This window comes from Diplotaxodon limnothrissa, linkage group LG8 (genome assembly GCF_057381915.1).
Source record: "Diplotaxodon limnothrissa isolate DT_005_m linkage group LG8, D_limnothrissa_male_GT1.1, whole genome shotgun sequence".
Classification (NCBI taxonomy): Eukaryota; Metazoa; Chordata; class Actinopteri; order Cichliformes; family Cichlidae; genus Diplotaxodon; species Diplotaxodon limnothrissa.
This window is the reverse complement of record NC_140603.1, coordinates 26205146-26223709: the sequence shown is the minus strand read 5'-3', so window position 1 is coordinate 26223709 and position 18564 is coordinate 26205146. Positions and strand designations below refer to the sequence as shown.

The 18564-nt window shown below is 37.5% G+C and overlaps 2 protein-coding genes and 1 pseudogene across 4 annotated transcripts in view; 2 read left to right on the top strand and 1 right to left on the bottom strand.

Moving 5' to 3' along the window:
* Positions 1–906, bottom strand: part of LOC146627027 (sodium channel protein type 4 subunit alpha A-like) — a 32263-nt gene extending 31357 nt beyond the window's left edge. The window contains exon 1 of one of the 2 annotated variants that reach the window (XM_085361565.1): positions 376–906. The gene's annotated coding sequence lies outside the window, so the exon portion shown is untranslated. The remainder of the gene's footprint in view (positions 1–375) is intronic. The other variant, XM_085361566.1, reaches the window with a different exon arrangement.
* Positions 283–9550, top strand: dydc2 (DPY30 domain containing 2). The gene is made up of 10 exons (XM_085361568.1): positions 283–366; positions 481–564; positions 5444–5606; positions 7051–7143; positions 7398–7568; positions 7799–8083; positions 8237–8389; positions 8694–8840; positions 9018–9173; positions 9491–9550. Exons 3-10 carry the CDS (start codon positions 5460–5462, stop codon positions 9518–9520), a joined length of 1182 nt encoding a protein of 393 aa, XP_085217694.1. The 5' UTR covers positions 283–366; positions 481–564; positions 5444–5459; the 3' UTR covers positions 9521–9550.
* Positions 9551–10254: 704 nt separating this feature from the next.
* LOC146627025 (peroxiredoxin-like 2A) lies at positions 10255–12714 on the top strand (annotated as a pseudogene). The gene is made up of 5 exons (XR_014906472.1): positions 10255–10618; positions 10764–10855; positions 11649–11789; positions 11967–12131; positions 12256–12714. The product of XR_014906472.1 is annotated as a peroxiredoxin-like 2A (transcript).
* The last annotated feature ends 5850 nt before the right edge of the window (positions 12715–18564 follow it).

Below are 18564 nucleotides of genomic sequence, written 5' to 3'. Positions count from 1 at the left end.
AGCCTCTCTTATCAAAAAGCTTTTCATTTATTTATTTTTTTTTGATTGGCGCGGAAGTACGCAGTACCCAGCCACAGAAAACTGTGAAGGTTTCACCCCAGTCCAAATAAGAAGAGCATAAAATCAAGTGATTCTAAAGAATAGCTTAACTGCCCTCATCTTAAAATCTGGAAGATACCAAACTTGTCCGTTTAATTTCAAGTAAGGGAGCAAATATAGCAAACTCACAACCAATGAAGACACCAAACAGCGCCAAATAATCATCAAATCCCTCCCGAAACTGCAGCCAGACAGGCAACTTTTTCCGAGTCTTAACTTAATGCAGGAGCCACCTCCAGGATCATGGCAGACAACAGAATACAGGTGGTGCGTTACCTTGCACGGGAACAGAAATATTTCCACAGAATCCAAGAAAATAGAAAAATAAAACAGTGTCTTCTTTCAAGTCTTACACTGAGAACGCAATTCTTCTCCTTCCAGCGCGGGGCTGCAAGGCGGCTGTTGCTGGCGCAGTGTGGCGTCCTGCGCTCTGGTCCTGCAGTGAAACCGGAGGAGTCGCTGCAGGTAAAATCAGACCTTTGACACTTCGGTACCGGAATCACGTCCCGTTCCCACACCGCTGGTCGCTCCTGAGCGCATTTCCCAGAGTGAGACTCGATTACTATTATTTTGTGGCAGAGAGAAGAAAAGAACCGCGGCAGCGCTGATGAACGGAGCGCACGACGGTTTCTTCTCCCCAGCACGGACCCATGAGCGCATGATTCCTCTCACTTAAAAGTTTTGGAGCATAATCTGTTGAGCATTATAAAAATAAGGAACTGAGAGCTGAAGTAGTTTTGGGTTTTGCCAGAATGTGAAAAATCTGCACATTAAGACCTTCTGGTGACATAATACGTTTGCATCAGCACTTCGGAGAGTGCTGATATAAACACAGAGGAGTTAAACATAGCCTGAAAACAGGACTGCAGGTGTTTGGTTGAATTTAATGAAAAGAAAAGAAAAGAAAAAAAAAAACCTTAAAATCTCAGCTCTGTTCACCAATAAAATATTTAAATCAGAGGTGTTAAACTTATTGTATTTCAGTATTCTTGTGTGTTTGTAATCCATTTATCTGATTTCAGAAATAAACTTGAGCATACTTTGCAGGTTCGTACACGAGAAAAACAAATGTACAGTTTGAAAATCTGGATTAATTTTTTTTTCCAGATGTTTATGAGCCTAAATAATAAACATCTATATTAAAACTTTCTCTTACAATAACTGTTTCCACTGTGAGCTATTATGTCAGCTGTGTGGCTGATACCATCCTTACAGACTGGAGCCAATAGAAATATATTGCATCAATAAGTGGGATGTGAGGATAATGGATGAAACTCCTGTGTGAACTCATAGTGGGACACCTTCCCCTTGTTATCAGGCCATTCTGATGTCAACAGTTCGGTATTTAACAATGTGCATCAGTTTTGACCACTTTTGATAATTTACTGCCATTACAAAGAAGCACGAGGGTTATAAATCAAACTGCTGCTCTGAGTAAATTGGCAGTTTGGTTTACCATTCTGTATGTCCAACTTCTCTCCAAAACACACTTTTTAAAGACATTCAGTGAATGGACCCACTCGATGGCCCCAATTTAATGTTTGAAAGAATATTTGAACGAATAAAACATACTTATAGATTTAAGGTTCCCACCTAAGTATCTAAAACACATGTCTTTGCACCCCAATAAAAGACAGGAAAGAAGTAAAAGACTTACTACGGACTACCACCGATTTTAGTGTTTTTCTTTTTAAAAAAAATTAAAATGTGTATTATGCTGATGTTAAAAATTTATGTATGAAAAGTATCAAATGTTTACTAAATGTGCTTCCCCCACATCTATGACTCAAATTAAACCTGCATCTGCAGTTTAATGACAATAATATTAATACGAGGATGTCACCTCTTATCAAATTTATGGAGGGTCACATTATACAAACAACACACTTGGTTTAAAAATCATCCGCATATGCAGTCAGAGGGCCTGATTGTGAAAGTCCCTCATGTCGATGTGAAGGCTATATTTGGCTGAAAGGTGTGTAGTATGATTATACAAGGAAAATGATACCTGCGATTACAAATGTTAACTGGGTGTCATTGGTTTCTTGGAAATGGAGCCTGCTACAAATTTCCCACCTTCTCCTCTCCCTCAGGCCAGCTTACTGTCTCAGTTTCAGAACACAGTGAGCAGCATATAAAATAAAATAATCCTAAATGATTAAATAGATCTGGCTTAAAAGTTTGATCAGTGATTCAGGTAGTATTTTGTTTGTCAATTATACAACTTAAGGCCTTGAATCCTTGACTACTAATAAATGAAAAAATGAAGAAGTACACATTTTAAAAAAGAATAATTACCATGAATATTTCACAGTATTATTTTTGGTTTGTGGTGAAATGAGCAGGATACTTTATGACCCAGATAACAACACCTCATATTCCAAATGTGACAAAACATCTCATATCTCATGTCTGGCCAGCATGACTTGGACTTGAGGTTGAATGGAGACAGTCCAGCAATTTTATGGCATGTTCATTAAAACTGAGTCTAAAGGGGACACTTTCCAGAGTGAACAGCCAGGTGGCCCTGCGTCATGTCCTGTTGGGAGTTTTATGTTTTGTACTCATTTTTTCCCCTTTCCATTTAAGTTTTACTTCCACTCACTAGTAAGGTTTAGTCTATAACAATTACCTGGCTAAGTTTAGATGATAAAACGGTTTTGTCTGGGTTACATACTAAACATAACTTAGTATTAATTGACACCTTGGGTATGAGATTGGTAGATCCAGTTAATGATGGAGTCATCTTCAGGCAGCATTGCACCCCCTGTGTGTGCTGCAAAATTACCATCTATTTCCCCCCATGCAATAAAAGATCCTAAAAATTAGAGTGAACTGAACTTTCTCAAACACTGAGCAACAGTGAACTTCAAATTGTGGTGGTTTGGATTTATAATATCTCCTTTGATTTTCTTAATACTTTCCTCCTGACAACCACTGCATGGTACCAAAAACCCACTATAGTGGGTTTCCTATAAGAAAAGCTAACATTTTTAACAATGAAACTGAAATACACAAACCCATTTTGCAAAATAAAACTAAAACAAACAGAAGGGAAATTTAAAGGACAGAAATCCTTTATATTCTATACAAATTAAAACCATGGCCGTTTGACTGAGAAGCATAACTGAACATGATTTCTATCGCTGCAACCATTCAGTTCACATACAGATCCAACCTTTCTGCTGTGAGGTAACACTGCCCCTGTGTGTTACTTTACAAACACTTTACTTAGAACCCTGAAATTTAGTATTTTAATTTTGTTTAGTTTGGAAGTGACCAAATCAGCAATAACAGGAGCAATAAGAAAAGTAATGCAGAAACAAAAAAAACAAAAAAAAAATCACAAAAACACAACCATTATTCTTTTAGGATAAACCTAAACTCTATAAACTAAGGAAGCAAAAAAAAAACAAAAAAAAAAAACAAAGCCCACATACCACAACAGCTATAGTTTCATTTCTCTGCAGATTTCATTTCTCGAAACTCACAAAGTGGCTTTGCTGCCTTGCACAGCTGTGCGTTGCAGACAAAAGCGTTTTATTATGGTTGCAAAATGGGAAGTGTCTTTATTTAAATAATTATTAAAGGCAAAGCTGTTTGTACCAAAATAGGAACCAGCAGGGTTATTCCATGAAACATTATGATCAGAGTCACTAAAACAAGAATGCTTTTAAATAAAGCATTCACTAAATTAAACTCCTGGAAACCTTTACATATATAGCATTATATGTTTAAAAAAAAAGCCTCTCATGTTCAGTCCTCTGCACTGGGTCTGGTGTTCAGAGGGAGCTCTTCAGCCAAGAGAGAGAGGTCTGACTTCTCTCTTCTTGCAATGTTACTTCATGTTACTGGTCTGAGAAGCCATTTGAATTATCATAAAGGTACCTGAGTCACATTCTTAGATCACCATACAGAATTCAAAATGTTTGTCTGTATTTTGTCTGAGTGAAATGCATAGATAAATGCAATTGCATTTATCTATGCATTGCAACTGCAACTGCAGCTCAAATTTCAATGTCTGAAATGTGCAGATATACATCTAAGTAGCTAAGTTTTAGTTTGCTGCACATTATCAGAAATATAATGTACTTATTAAATGCTCGTTAATGTCACAGTTATATATAATGTTTTCAGGACATTTCATGTTTCTTGATGTATATGGCTTCATCTTGATATTTAAATTTTTTTCTTTTGAATTGTTATTTATGAATAATTGAGTTTAGTCACCAAAGTGTTTTCTAATTGCAAATTACAGGATTACAGTGAACAGTGACAGGAAAGTCATAACTCTTCAATATATTTTAGTTTAATCATTTAAGGATCTGAAACATGTAAATGTGGCAAATGTACAAGAAAAGAAAAGAAGGCAGGCAAATACTTTTTCACACAACTCTATGTTTCTCTATTTTTGTACCTATCCTTATGTATTATACATTTTCTTTATGAAGTAAAACTGTAGCTGCAGATATTTACTTAATTCTTTTACAGCAAATAAAAGAAACGATGAAAGAAACAGAGTATTGATATCGATTATATTGATGCCAGTTCTGGTATTGTTATCAGATCCATACTCGTGTAAGATCGATACTCAGTTTCTGAGGTCAGCCCACTGTATTAAATAAATTATTTTTAGAAAATTAAAAAGAAAAGAAAAAAAACACCTCAAACAAGCACTATGAAAAATGTCTAAAGCATTTTGTGTTGACTGTCACATACATATTTTTATTTATAGCCTATAACACATTTAAACTACAGAAGTTGGCTCGTGGTACCTTAGAGACAGGTACATTTACAGATTTCCTACAATTCCAGATACACGTTTCGTGACGTGGTTTGTTGTGTAAACTATTTATTATTAAGTAAAAAATCACAGTCATTTAGCGGCTGTTAAAATGTGTTAAATGTTCAAATGATGATTAACTCATAAATCATAACACACCGTTCTCCACTGCATAAGCTGCAGTTATAGGTACTGGGAGAATACACTTGTGGTGTATAGAGCAGTAGCAGTCAGAAGTTGGCTAATTCAAAACACTGAGGGGGAGATTAATAATGTGACACCGTTACCATGGAGCCCTAACCACTACACACGGACTTTCAGGAAGAAGCAGGTTTGTTTGTCTTCCTGTCGTTTTTTAGTTACTGTGTGAAACTAACATTTATAAAACAGAAGAGAAAAACGCTTAGTCTAACCGCTAACAGAAAAAAACAAAAACAAAAACGACCGAAATGTTTTATTTGCTGGGAAACTTCCTGTTCCGACGCTACTTGCTGTTTATTAAAAGTGATACATGCGTTTTTCACTTTAGTTGTTAATATAATGATGTTTTTCGCTATTCAGACAGGAAAACATACGGATGGACTCGGAGTATTTAAAAAGAAACCTGGGTCAGTGCCTGGCGGACGGGCTGGCTGAAGTGGCCGAGCAGCGACCTGTGAACCCGATCCTGTATCTGGCTCACTGGCTTTACAAGTACAGCTCAAACCGTGAATACCAAACAGAGGCGAGCTCTTCTTTTATTCATTACTGCACCTGTTACAGTTTACAAGTCATGCTATTTTATGACAACACAGTCAGAAAAAATACCTGAATCAAAAGATTAGTAAATCGGGGCATTAATAGGGGGGGGGAGCCAGACAGATCTAATTTTTGCATATATTTCTGGTTATTTGTTATAAGTGTTGGAGACTCAAGATTATTGTCAATGCCACTAAGAAACAATTAAAAAAATTGAGAATCGTGGAAGAAAAAAAATTCCCTGATAATAGTCGCTGTTTTGTTGTCCTGTCAGTAGGGGGTAGCATGCACAACTTATTGTCTAATATGAGGCGCAGCCTTTGTCACAGTGCAGCGAACGTAAATGACAACCTTGTAAGTTTGGGAATTAAATTGTAGTTTTAGTGTTGTTAACGCCAAAGGTCTAGCGTAGACCTCTGCAGTTACTAACCCATAGTGTTGGTGACTCTTGCTCTGTGGCTGAGCTGCTGTGGTTCTGTCCATATCGTGTTTAGGAGACTAGCCATGTGCTGCATAATAACAGGTGCAACACCATTAACTTACAAAATATAATGCTTGGTGTGATCATCAGAAGCAATACTATTTTGAAATAAAAGTACTGAGTTAATGCAGTTCTGCTGTCTGTTTTGATATGGATGTTTGGCTTGGTGACATCTCCACAATTTTTAAAACTAGAAATTTAAAACTGGGGTGGGGGTTCTTTTCTCTTTTTTTGTACTTTGTAACTTAAATTTGACCTTTATAATCTGAAAACTGTCCAACTTTGAAGCCCTCAAAGTATTTTGAGTCAATTTTATTCCCACTCCAGGTGTCACAATTTAAAGCCAAATATGTCTTTGTGTTATGTAACTAACATAAATAAGCATTCGTGTCATTTGTTTAAGAAGCTACAAGTGCTCAAATCTAAATTATTTTCAGTGGAGTAAACACTTGGAGTATTTTACAGTGTCGCACTATTAGCATTCATCAGCCTTATGTGACAGTATACAGTATTAAACAGAATCCAAATAGTTAAATTAGCACCATAATAACTACAAAAGTGCTGTAGTAAACAACAGCTGACAGTGAAACAGATGATTAGCTCTTGGAAGCTTCCACTGGCTGTTAAAGTGTGAGCAGTGAAACTATTTCTGCTCACACTACTAGTGCCTTAAAGCCTCTGTCCTTACATAGGTTTTAAGGGCTGATATAAAGGATAAAAGAGGCTTAGACAGTCTAAGCTTATCAGGCTGAAAAATTAAAAGCCAAGGTAACAAAAACCCAGTCACCTTTTTACCTTGACTCAGAAAGTATCAACAGATCCCTGCATGCCTATAGAGATCTACAGCCACTTTAGGATTACAAGGATTAAAAGGTCTAGGTGTAAGCTTTTGTAAGCTATGTAAGCATAGTTAGAAGGATCTTTGTTGTAACCACAATTTCATTTGTAGAAAAAGGCCAAACTGGCACTCCTGGAGAAAGAGCAGGCAAAAGCCAGAGAGGAGGAGTTACACCAGGCGAAGCTAAGGGAGGAGGAGCGAAAGGTCAGTGAGACCTGGGAGGAGTCGCAAACTACTTGTAAAACACAAAACTTTTAATCTAACCAAACATTTGTTTGTGTTTCTTACATCAAATTTTAAAAAATTTGTATGTATTGAGATGTTTTCTTATTTCTCCTGTTATCCTTTAAAATGACCAGTTGCTTATTTTCATTTCAATCCTCTCCACTTGCTTCCAATTACTCCAAAATACTTTTAAGCAAATCGTTTAAAAACATATAACATAAACACATCGACAGCTCTCTGAGAACAAGCCCACAGATTCTGAAGCACCCACCGCAGCCACAACAGGAGAAGTGGAGGACAGCAAACCCATACAAGATGAGAAATTAAACACACCCAATCTGGAAAACCAGAAAGGCGCAGAAGATCGCCAAACTGAAGTGCAGGAAAATGTCACTGAAAAGGAGGTGATAAGAATTTATGAGTGCCTCTGGAGGTGGTGGCAATCTCTGTGATATTTTCTGATTGTCCCTTTCATTTCTGTGGTTTTTGGTTTTGAGCCTTTAGTGCTTCTGGGGTTTTTTTTCTTTGGTGATGGGTCAGTCTACCAAGCTCACTCTAAACTGCATGACTTGCATCGTATGGTTTTTGAAAGAAACTACAAATCACTGACTATAAATGGTTTGAGATCTGCCAGGTGGACATCACAGATAAAGCAGCAACCAGTCCAGAGCCACCTGAAGGAAAACCTGCAGAGGCCGGTCATTCTTACCTATCTGAGGGGCAGGGCACAGAGGTCAAAGAGGAGTTTGAAGAGAAGCCTGATGAAAAAACTGAAGTGGAGACAAGGATGGAGCAAATAGAAGAAAAAACAGAAATAGAGCCAAGTACGAATAGTGTTGAGGAAAAAACTATCGAGGAGGAGGAGGAAGGAATTACCAGCCAAAAGGAACAGAAGGAAGGTGACCAAGATGAGGATAAGGTCAGGAGAAATTTTATCGTATTTGCCTGGATAATGTAAGAAATATCATTAAACAGGGGTCAAACACTGTCAAGAAAGAAATGGCACAACTTGATTTTGTTTGTGGTGCTAAAATAGTTTAGTTAGTAATTGTGGCTCTTATCTGCTTTGCAGGAGGTTGATCAGTCTGAAACTGCTGAAGCTGAGAAGACTGGCCCACTACAGTCAACTCTCACACAAGATGGCAGTGATTCAAAATCAAATGAAACAGAAGATCAATACAGCAAGCAAAGTCCTCCTGACCTTGACTCTCACAACACAGAAAAGGTGAAGCGGGTGAAATGCAGACTGCGCGTTGAGGATTCAGTTTGGCACTTATTCAGATCGAAGAGGCAAGAGGTGCAGGCTCAAGTACAAGAAAAGATGAAGGAAAGATCAGCAGAGTGGTGAGGTAGATTTGAAGATGAGTTAAAGTTCAGGCCAGGGGAGGACAGAGGAGACAAGGAACACAAATAAAGATGAGAAGAGCAAGAGTTTTCTGAGACAACACAGTCAGACTGAGCACAGGTAGAAACACAGAATTATTATGTTCTCCATAATCTAATCTGCTTTACTTTTCCTTTACCATAAGGCCCATGAAGAAGAAACTGGCAAACCTGAAGATGCCATCCAAGTGGAGCCAGCTTCAGCTCCACAGAGTGAGAACATTGAACCTGTGAAGACATCTGAATCTGAACAGGAGGCACAGGAATCAGGAATTCTCCTGGACCAAGAAAAGGTGGCATGACCTTCTTTTGAATCCACAATGTTTCCCTTTAATACTTTGCTCATTTTTTAAACATTGAAGTAGAAAATTTGCCCAGGGGAAGCAGCACTTTTGGGTTTCAGAGTCAAAGGTCTGTTCAAAAGCTGGAAATAATAAAACAAGGCTTAACCAGAACTTTTCTGCCCTCAGGCAGGTGATGAAGAACCGAAGAGCAAAAGCACTGATTCCTCACCTCCAGCTGAGGTTGAGGTAACAGCAGAAGAAATGATGCAGCGCGGGGAACCTGAGAGTTCACAAGAGGAACCTGAAAAGTCTCCGTCTAACGAGGAAGACTCCCAGGAGAAGGTTGACCTGAGTGAATGCATTACTCATCTATTGGTTCTCAAACTTTTTCTTGAGAGCACCCAGCAAATATGTTTGGTTTTTAGCAATTACAAAATATCCAGTTTCAATTTTAGTGAAATAAAATATAGCATGATCATATAATTTTTTTCTAAATCATTGGAATATCATTCCCACTCTCTGGTCATTTAGGGACCATTTCCAGTGTCTCTGTGTTTGAGAATCAGTGTCTACATCTATATTCTGACAAGTGTGATATCTATTTTTTTTTTTTTACTTAAAACTGATTAATTTGTAACTCAGCTTTGCTTGCTTTTCAGGACCAAGAAGAGGAAGAAGACCAAGCTTGATCACATCACATGTCCGAGCTTTTACCGAAGCTGAAATCATAAATGGTTACTAATGTGTGAATAAGAAAATACACAATAAATAGTGAGCCAACATAATTTATTATTGTTTATTCATTTGTCCTTTTTGTTTTTGCATAGCGTTAAAGATCCCCTCATTTTTAAAAGTTATGAAAACAACCCAGTCCACGTGCTTGTTTCCACATCACACTTGTGTAAGTAGCACAGTTGGCTTCCAGTCACGTTGCAGTGTCAGAAATCCCAATGGCACATCCACATGTTAAACTGAGATTAAAGGTGATTCCACATAAACTGTGCCCCCGTTTAGCAGGTGAATTTAAAATCAGCCTTGACTCAAACTTTGAGTGACATACAAGCGAATAAAGAAAACCTTTAATGCGATGGTCTGCTTCTTCAACCCACATTAGAGCAGACAATAGCTGAAACTGTAACTAGCTTTTTTAGTAGTAATGATAATATAAGTTTGCATGAGCTTTTATTGATCCTGTTATAGAAATGCTTGATTGTGTAAGCGTGCAAAGTAATTCTCGTCATGGCTGGCATTTCGACTGGATGACGCTGCAGTTTCCAGGCTGTTGAGTGACCTTTAGCCTGGAGGAGGGGCAAAGTTTGGTGCATATGACTGGTTTGTATTGAATGTTTCCGCATCTGCGTTCACCTGACCTTTAGCCTGGAGGAGGGGCAAAGTTTGGTGCATATGACTGGTTTGTATTGAATGTTTCCGCATCTGCGTTCACCTTCTCGTCGCTGATGAAATACAGCTGTATTCAATCTGATCAGTATCTGCACCCAAGAGAGGCTGGGTTTGGGAAACGCTGGCAGATCAGCTGGAGTTGGAATTTAAATGCGCGTTTGAACGCGGTGCGGTCGAGAGTGCGCAACAACAGCGGAGCTGAGATGCTTTAATCAAGAACTGGCTGCAAAAAGAGGCTGTAATGGAACTCGTAACCAATGTTGTGGCCACTGTCGGTGGCCTCGTTACCGGTGTAATGAATTTCATCACTGACAGATTTCTCACACCGCCGCTTGAAGCAACTCTCAAATATTTAGAGGAGGCTGAACTCAAGACCACGAAGGGAGGCGAGTCATATCTGTGTTTACCGAAATAAACCATGCAATTATAAAAATAGTTTGTTTTAAAATCGTTTTTCCCTCCCAGCTGGGATTTGTTACGCATTTAGCCTGTGGCTAAACTTTTACCCTTTCACCTAATCTCTTTCCTTAGAAATAAAGACGTTCAAAGCCAAGTCTCTGTGGGAAAAGTCTGGAGCAGTTATCATGGCAGTCCGGCGTCCTGGATGATTTTTGTGCAGAGAGGTATTGTTCCAGTGACAGTTGGCTATCATAAACTATTGGCTTCTTACTTTAAGCCCTTTGGTTTTGCCTGCTACACAAAAGAGAAAGTTTGCCATACACATATTTTCCATTTCTTGTCAATTGTAGCCAAAAGGCAACATAGGGGAATGAAAAAGGGAATGGATAACTTATATAACATCAAACATTTCGTGTCAGTTTAGGTATGGTGATTTAAAATGATACAAATTATGAAAATGTTTGCACTGGAGGTGCAAAGTGGCTCTCAAATGCTGTGAAGTTCAGTCTTTCTTCATATAAAGTACCTACATACTCTACAACTATGTCTGCCTCTTGTAACTTGAACCTTTGAGTGTGGATTTGCATAGCATAAATTTGAGGTAGTTCTGGAGTATTTTAACCTGGTGTGGTTATAATCCTCTAAATCTAAGCTATGAAAGGCACAAGGATGTATATGTAAATCAGTAGCTCACCTCTCCCCCAGAAGTGTCTCAGTATATTTTATTTCCCCCCCGTCAGAGAGGGCACATAATTGCAGTGCATCCACCGGACTTGGCTCTATTACATGAAATTGGCCTGAAAATTAAGTGTGGTCAAATAAGTATTTAGATTGTTGAATTAACAGAAAGTCATCCTCCTGTAATAATACAATCAAGTACTGTTCCACAATCCCTGCTTACCACACAAAATATGGGCAGTGTGCATATAATGAATACAACATGACCCCTCAATTGTACCTTTCCGTTTGTAACCGCAGTTGCTAGCTGTTAAGATTCTTAATGTTCTTTGGCTGCAGGAAGCTGCAGAGCTGTCCTCTCTGAAACCTCAGCTGGATGAACTCGGGATTCCTCTGTATGCTGTTGTAAAGGAAGATGTCGGCACAGAGGTCAAGAACTTCAGGCCATACTTTCAGGGGGAAGTCTTCTTGGATGAAAAGGTAAACTTTATTATTTTCCTCTAATGAACTGTTCTACCATGGTCAAACGTTATCTGCAAACTACATTTGGCCTGTTTTTAAGCAGAACTGCTTCCAAATACACTTGGACCCATTTAGGGTGTGTGAAAAATCCCTTTAGCTCTGCATGAATTAACCAAGCATTCCATATGCTTGCAGAGACGTTTTTATGGGCCTCGTGAGCGGAAGCTGGGTCTCCTGGCATTCCTGCGTGTTGGAGTGTGGATGAATGGCGTAAGGGCTTTCAGGAATGGGTTCGTGGGAAATGTTCTCGGAGAGGGTTTTGTCCTTGGTGGGGTCTTTGTCATCGGGCAAAGACAGCAGGTAAAAAATTTCACATTAATCCAATGTCATTGGAATGGTTCTAATATATTGCAATACAAATTTCTTAAGAGTGAAGCCATCATACTAGAAAATGTTTAGTATCTCTTGTCTGTTTGTCCTGCAGGGAATACTTTTGGAACACAGAGAGATTGAGTTTGGAGATAAAGTCAACATTGAAGATGTCCTCCAAGCTGTCAGAAAAATTCCACAGGAACTACAGTCTTTGGAGAAGAAATAATTCTTTGTATTACTCGTGTGTTTTTGAACATCTCATAAAATTAACAAACACCTTTCAGATAACATAAAATCTACAGCATTGTCTAAATATATGGTATAGACAAAATTTCTTTCAAATTAGGAAATTTGTACATTTGATAGTTTGCCTGTCTCTTTAAGATAAGGATGCATTTTGCAGTATGACTGTTTTTAAGAGTCTGAGTGTGTTAATGATGGCCTGTCTTTAAACTCTATAGAAGAAGCAGACCTGATGCTTAATGCTCATTTTCTTAAAACTCTGATACCACTATGCTGTCCTGGAAGTAATGAGGCTAGTCTTTTGAACAATAAAATACATTTCGGTGCTCGGCAGATTTGTATTCTTTTTGTTTTTTCTCTATGCATTGACATTATTGAGTAGCTGGACTGATACCAGGGTGGGTGGAGGGTGGAACAGTTTTCAGAGCAAAGATCATCATCTAGGTTAAGTCTGGTGAGTGCTCTTATTAAGTTATGAGAACTATCAAAGTCACTTTGTACTAAGCACAGTTCAGAAAGCATCTTTGAGTCTTGTGTTTAGAAAGACTTCATTTTCTCCTGGATGTTGCTCTATTTATTTATTTTTTTCCTTTAACATTTTCATTAAGATTATAAAATATGAGCATTCTATTTTACTGCAGATATTCATCTGCCTAGAGGGACATGAGCTTGACTTGACGGCTGTGGTCCTTTTAAAACATGTTTTGTAATCTACTTGTGTTGGTTTTAGAAACCAATTACAAAGCAGGTTACACAACCTGATCTGCTGGATAAGCTCAGGAGATTTGGGGGGGGGGTTTAAAAATCAAACTTATGAAACTCAAACATTGAAAAGCATTGGTTAGATAAAGCCTTGCTACACAGTGTTCTAGTCTTACAAATTTAGTTTTGGGTGTAGGCATCTGTACCTTTTGAAAAACACCATGGAGAGCTACATTGCCAGAATAAAATGCAAAAATATTGTCTTCAGACATGAAATGTTAAATTTGCTCTTTGGAAACTGGAGTTTTGCTTAGGTCTGTTTTAATTATGCAGGGATTCTGGATTTGGTATTTAATTAGTATTTTGATGTGCTGTATTGTTGGATTAGGCTTGCCTTTTAGTATTTTGTTTCTCAAAAGAAGTCTTTTACCCATCTTGAGATGACTGACTCTGGGCCCTGTTTCAGGAAGCCGGTTTGGAAAACTCAGAGTGAAAAACGACACTCACGGTTGAGTAACCCCGAACTGTCCAACTCGGAATATTCGGTTTCAGAAAGGCTGATAACAACTAGAAAGTGCATTTTCTGAAGAAACTGCAGTGTGAATGCTTGAATCTGAATGTATGCACTGAAATGAATTAATTACTGAATTTTGAGTTAAAAATATTGAATGAGATAAAAAAAAAAAAACGAATTTAACCTGAAAACAAAAGTGCTGAACTGCTAAAAGCTGAAGGTTACACAGAAGAAGAAGTTGGAAAAAAGCTGAAAATGTTTTAATTGTAAATTAGAAAACCCTAAGAAATGAGAAAAGAACATTTAGAGTCAGAAAACATCTGAATGAATATTAAAAGGTCATATTCTTTGAATCACTGAATGACTCAAATGTGATCCCTCCACTTTGATCCACACAATTTAAAAAGTTTAAATGCCTGAGCTTTGAAAGACACGGTGTTGGAAAGAGAACAATAATGGCGACAATTTGAGGGTAAAATGATGGCTGTAACACTGTGGACACAGCAGCAGTTGAAAGAGAAGTGCTAAAGATGAATCTTGGTACAGTGGCAGGCAGAGCTCGTTAAGCAGCCAGGTGTGAGCCTGGTTGCTATAGTGACCGCACCCAATGGCTCCATACACACGTACACAGACATGCACCTCACTTTTGCTGCTTAAAATGAACAGAAAAGTCAGGCCGAAACAAATCGCTCCCAAATGAAAAGTATAGGTCGTATTGACGAAATTCTTTCACCGTGAGCGGCAGCAATGTCTAGTCTACCTAATTCTCAGTTTTCATGCCTGTGGAGTTTATTATATGGACGTGGTGACAGTGTAAAAACACCATGCTCTTCTGATTTTCAAACCAACCTTCTGAGCCGTTTTAACATTAGAGTCTATGGAAGAGTTGGAGGGAGGAGGCTGTGCATTGGTGACATTTATGAAAGAACCATAACACCTAGTACAATAGTAAACACATTGGATGAAAGAGGACAGCGATGGCTACGTTTTGAGGGTAAAATCATACCTGTAGAGCAAACGCTGCGGACACAGCAGCAGTTTTAAAAAAGATTTTAAGATTAATTTTTTTGCTCCTCTCACTCTAGCAGTTGAGCTGCCTCACTCTAGCCCCAACATTCCGTCCCATACACACCCATTATAAACTCTGAAACGGGTGAAAAAACATCATGAAACTTAAACTGGAACTGAAGAAAAAGTATAATAGATATTGAAAAGATAAATACAAGTTGAATAGTTGAATGTCTTGTCTTCGTTTTAAAGTTTGAATGGTGGCTCTATGTCAATGTATGTGGAAGTAGTAAGAGTTTAAAAATGAGTAAGTTGAATGAGAATTTGAAGGGTCTCCCCATTGAAATACATGGGAAATTTTTGTTGAATAAAGTTGAATAAAATTAAAAATATAAATGTTAAAAATATGAAAAATAGAAGCAGTCATGTCCAAAAGAATAGGAATCTAACGGTGTTTGAATGGTTTTTCTAAGTTGAACGGTTTTGAAGGAGTTAGATGCCAAAAAACGTACGGAATATGGAATAATAATAAAGATTCGAAGAACAATACTGTGAATGCTTTTCAAGCATTCACACTAATAATAATAATAAAGATTAGAATAACAATACTGTGAATGCTTTTCAAGCATTCACACTAACTAGAAAGTGCATTTTCTGAAGAAACTGCAGTTTGAATGCTTGAATCTGAATGTATGCACTGAAATGAAATAATTACTGAATTTAAGTTAACAATTTTGAATGAGATTTAAAAAAAAAACCCGAATTTAACCTGAAAACAAAAGTGCTGAACTGCTAAAAGCTGAAGGTTACACAGAAGAAGAAGTTGGAAAAAAGCTGAAAATGTTTTAATTGTAAATTAGAAAACCCTAAGAATTTAGAAGAGAACATTTAGAGTCAGAAAACATCTGAATGAATATTAAAAGTTCATATTCTTTGAATCACTGAATGACTAAAATGTGATCCCTCTGCTTGGATCCACACAGTTTAAAAAATTTAAAAGTCTGAGCTTTGAAAGACACGGTGTTGGAAAGAGAACAACGATGGCGACGTTTTGAGGGTAAAATGATGGCTTTAATACTGTGGACACAGCAGCAGTTGAAAGAGAAGTGTTTAAGATGAATCTTGGCAGAGTGAGAGAGAGAGCTCGTTAAGCAGGCAGGTGTGAGCCTGGTTGCTACAGTGACCGCACCCAATGGCTCCATACACACGTACACAGACATGCGCCTCACTTTTGCTGCTTAAAATGAACAGAAAAGTCAGGCCGAAACAAATCGTTCCCATATGAAAAGTACAAGTCGTATTGACGAAATTCTTTCACCGTGAGCGACAGCAATGTCTAGTCTACTGAATTCTCAGTTTTCATGCCTGTGGAGTTTATTATATGGACGTGGTGACAGTGGAAAGACACCATGCTCTTCTGATTTTCAAAAGAACCTTCTGAGCCATTTTAACATTAGAGTCTATGGAAGAGTTGGAGGGAGGAGGCTGTGCATTGGTGACATTTATGAAAGAACCATAACACCTAGGACAATAGTAAACACATTGGATGAAAGAGGACAGCGATGGCTACGTTTTGAGGGTAAAATGGTGGCTGTAGAGCAAACGCTGTGGACACAGCAGCAGTTTTAAAAAATATTTTAAGATTAATTTTTTTGCTCCTCTCACTCTAGCAGTTGAGCTGTCTCACTCTAGCCCCAACATTCCGTCCCATACACACCCATTATAAACTCTGAAACGGGTGAAAAAACATCATGAAACTTAAACTGGAACTGAAGAAAAAGTATAATAGATATTGAAAAGATAAATACAAGTTGAATAGTTGAATGTCTTGTCTTCGTTTTAAAGTTTGAATGGTGGCTCTATGTCAATGTATGTGGAAGTAGTAAGAGTTTAAAAATGAGTAAGTTGAATGAGGATTTGAAGGGTCTCCCCATTGAAATACATTATAAATTTTTGTTGAATAAAGTTGAATAAAATTAAAAATATAAATGTTAAAAATATGAAAAATAGAAGCAGTGTTGTCCAAAAGAATAGGAATCTAACGGTGTTTGAATGGTTTTTCTAAGTTGAACGGTTTTGAAGGAGTGAGATGCCAAAAAACGTACGGAATATATAACTAGAAAAATTTGCATTTCCTGCGAAAATGCAGTGTGGATGCTTAAAGCTGAAGCTGTATGCAAAAAGTAGCTGAAAAAGCTGAAAAGTTGCAGAAATTGTAAAAACTTTGCAGAAGCAAAAGAAGTTTGCTAAAATGGAATAACTTAGCAGAACTGCAATATCTTAGAGGAAACATAATACTTGGCAGAAATACAATAGCATAGCAGAATTTAGCAGAAATATTGTAACTTACCAGAAACATGATAACTTCTCAAAAATACAAGAATTTAGGAGAAATAGTATAAGATAACAGAAAGAATATATTTAGCCAAAAATACTTAAACATTACAGAAACACTATGATTTAGAAAAATAGTACAACAGAGCAGAAATATTGTGATTTACCAGAGACACTGTGATGAACTATGAATATTGTAATTTTAAATTAAGACTATGTTTTAGCACAAATATTATAATTTGGCAGAAATACTATCATTTGGCAGAAATACTATGTTTCAGCACAAATACTCTGGTTTAGCACAAATATTATAACATAGTAGAAATATAATTATATAACAGAAATGCTATATTTAGAAAGAAAAATATAATATAGTAGAAATAGTATGATTTAGCAGAAATACTGTATTTAGCACAAGTACCAAAAAGTAGCAGAAATACTATGATTTAGCAGAAATACTATGAATGAGCAGAAGTACTAAGATGTAGTAAAAGTACTTTGATTTAACAGAATTACAATTATGGAGGAGTAATACTTTAAAATGGGAGAAATAGCCTAAAGGGAAGAGTATTTGTGCCATGGAGTGTTAACAAGAAGGTCCATATTAGAAAAGCTGGTAAAATCATAAAAGTTTGCAGAATTGTAATAAATGATGAATATGAATTACTGGTCTGTGACAGTGTATTAATTTGTAGGGAAAAAAACATGTTGACCAAGGTGGAATCGAACCCACGATCTTTGGCTTGCAGACCCGTGTCATTACCAACTGCGCCACTGGGAAAGAGAGCAGCCGCTTTGGAAAAACAGGGTGATGAGCAGTCAGAATTAGATCGCGGTGAGAGGCGACAAACGCCGTTTTTTGGAGGTACAAAATGTTGTGTAACTCAAAAACTAGGTGGACTAGAAGCATAATTCTTGTACTGGGTGAATCAGCGGACTTTGGTGTACTTTGACTGCGATTTTCATTGCTCTATGTACATCCGTCGCTGAGATATGACGAGAGAGGAAACGGAAAACCTCAGATATGATTGGCTGGCTGGGAGGCCGTGCAGGCCCTGATATGTGATATGTGTCTGAGTCCTCACAGAGGATTGGCTGCCTGGCAGAAATATATAGAAATAGTATGATTAAGCATAAATACTACATTTAGCAGAAATACTATATTAAGCACAAATCCTATAAAAAGCAGAAATAGTATATTAAGCACAAATCCTATAAAAAGCAGAAATACTATATTAAGCACAAATCCTATAAAAAGCAGAAATAGTATGATTTAGCACAATAGTAATAAGTTAAACAGAAAAATCAGAAAAGCAAAATGGACAGCTGAAAAAATGCTGAACATGCTGAGGGTCCCTCAAATATACTTGTTAAATGAAAAAAATCAGCAAAAAAAATATATAACAGCCACACAATCAGAAATATGTACACATAAGGAAACACACATGCACAGAGAGACACACACACAAGATCCAATTCAGTCAACCAGTCTAAATATATTGAATTTGAAGCTTAGAATGAGGTCATCCCATTAAAAGCCTTTCTCTCTCTCTCTCTCTCTCTCTCTCTGTCACACACACACACACACACACACACACACACACACACACACACACACAC

What these genes read in the sequence shown, in the direction of transcription:
- dydc2 (XM_085361568.1), top strand. Translation starts at nt 5,460, where the DNA reads ATGGACTCGGAGTATTTAAAAAGAAACCTGGGTCAGTGCCTGGCGGAC. An exon ending in TAAGGGAGGAGGAGCGAAAG is followed by an intron (nt 7,144 to 7,397) that starts GTCAGTGAGACC and finishes ACACATCGACAG; the next exon opens with CTCTCTGAGAACAAGCCCAC. An exon ending in TTCTCCTGGACCAAGAAAAG is followed by an intron (nt 8,841 to 9,017) that starts GTGGCATGACCT and finishes TTCTGCCCTCAG; the next exon opens with GCAGGTGATGAAGAACCGAA.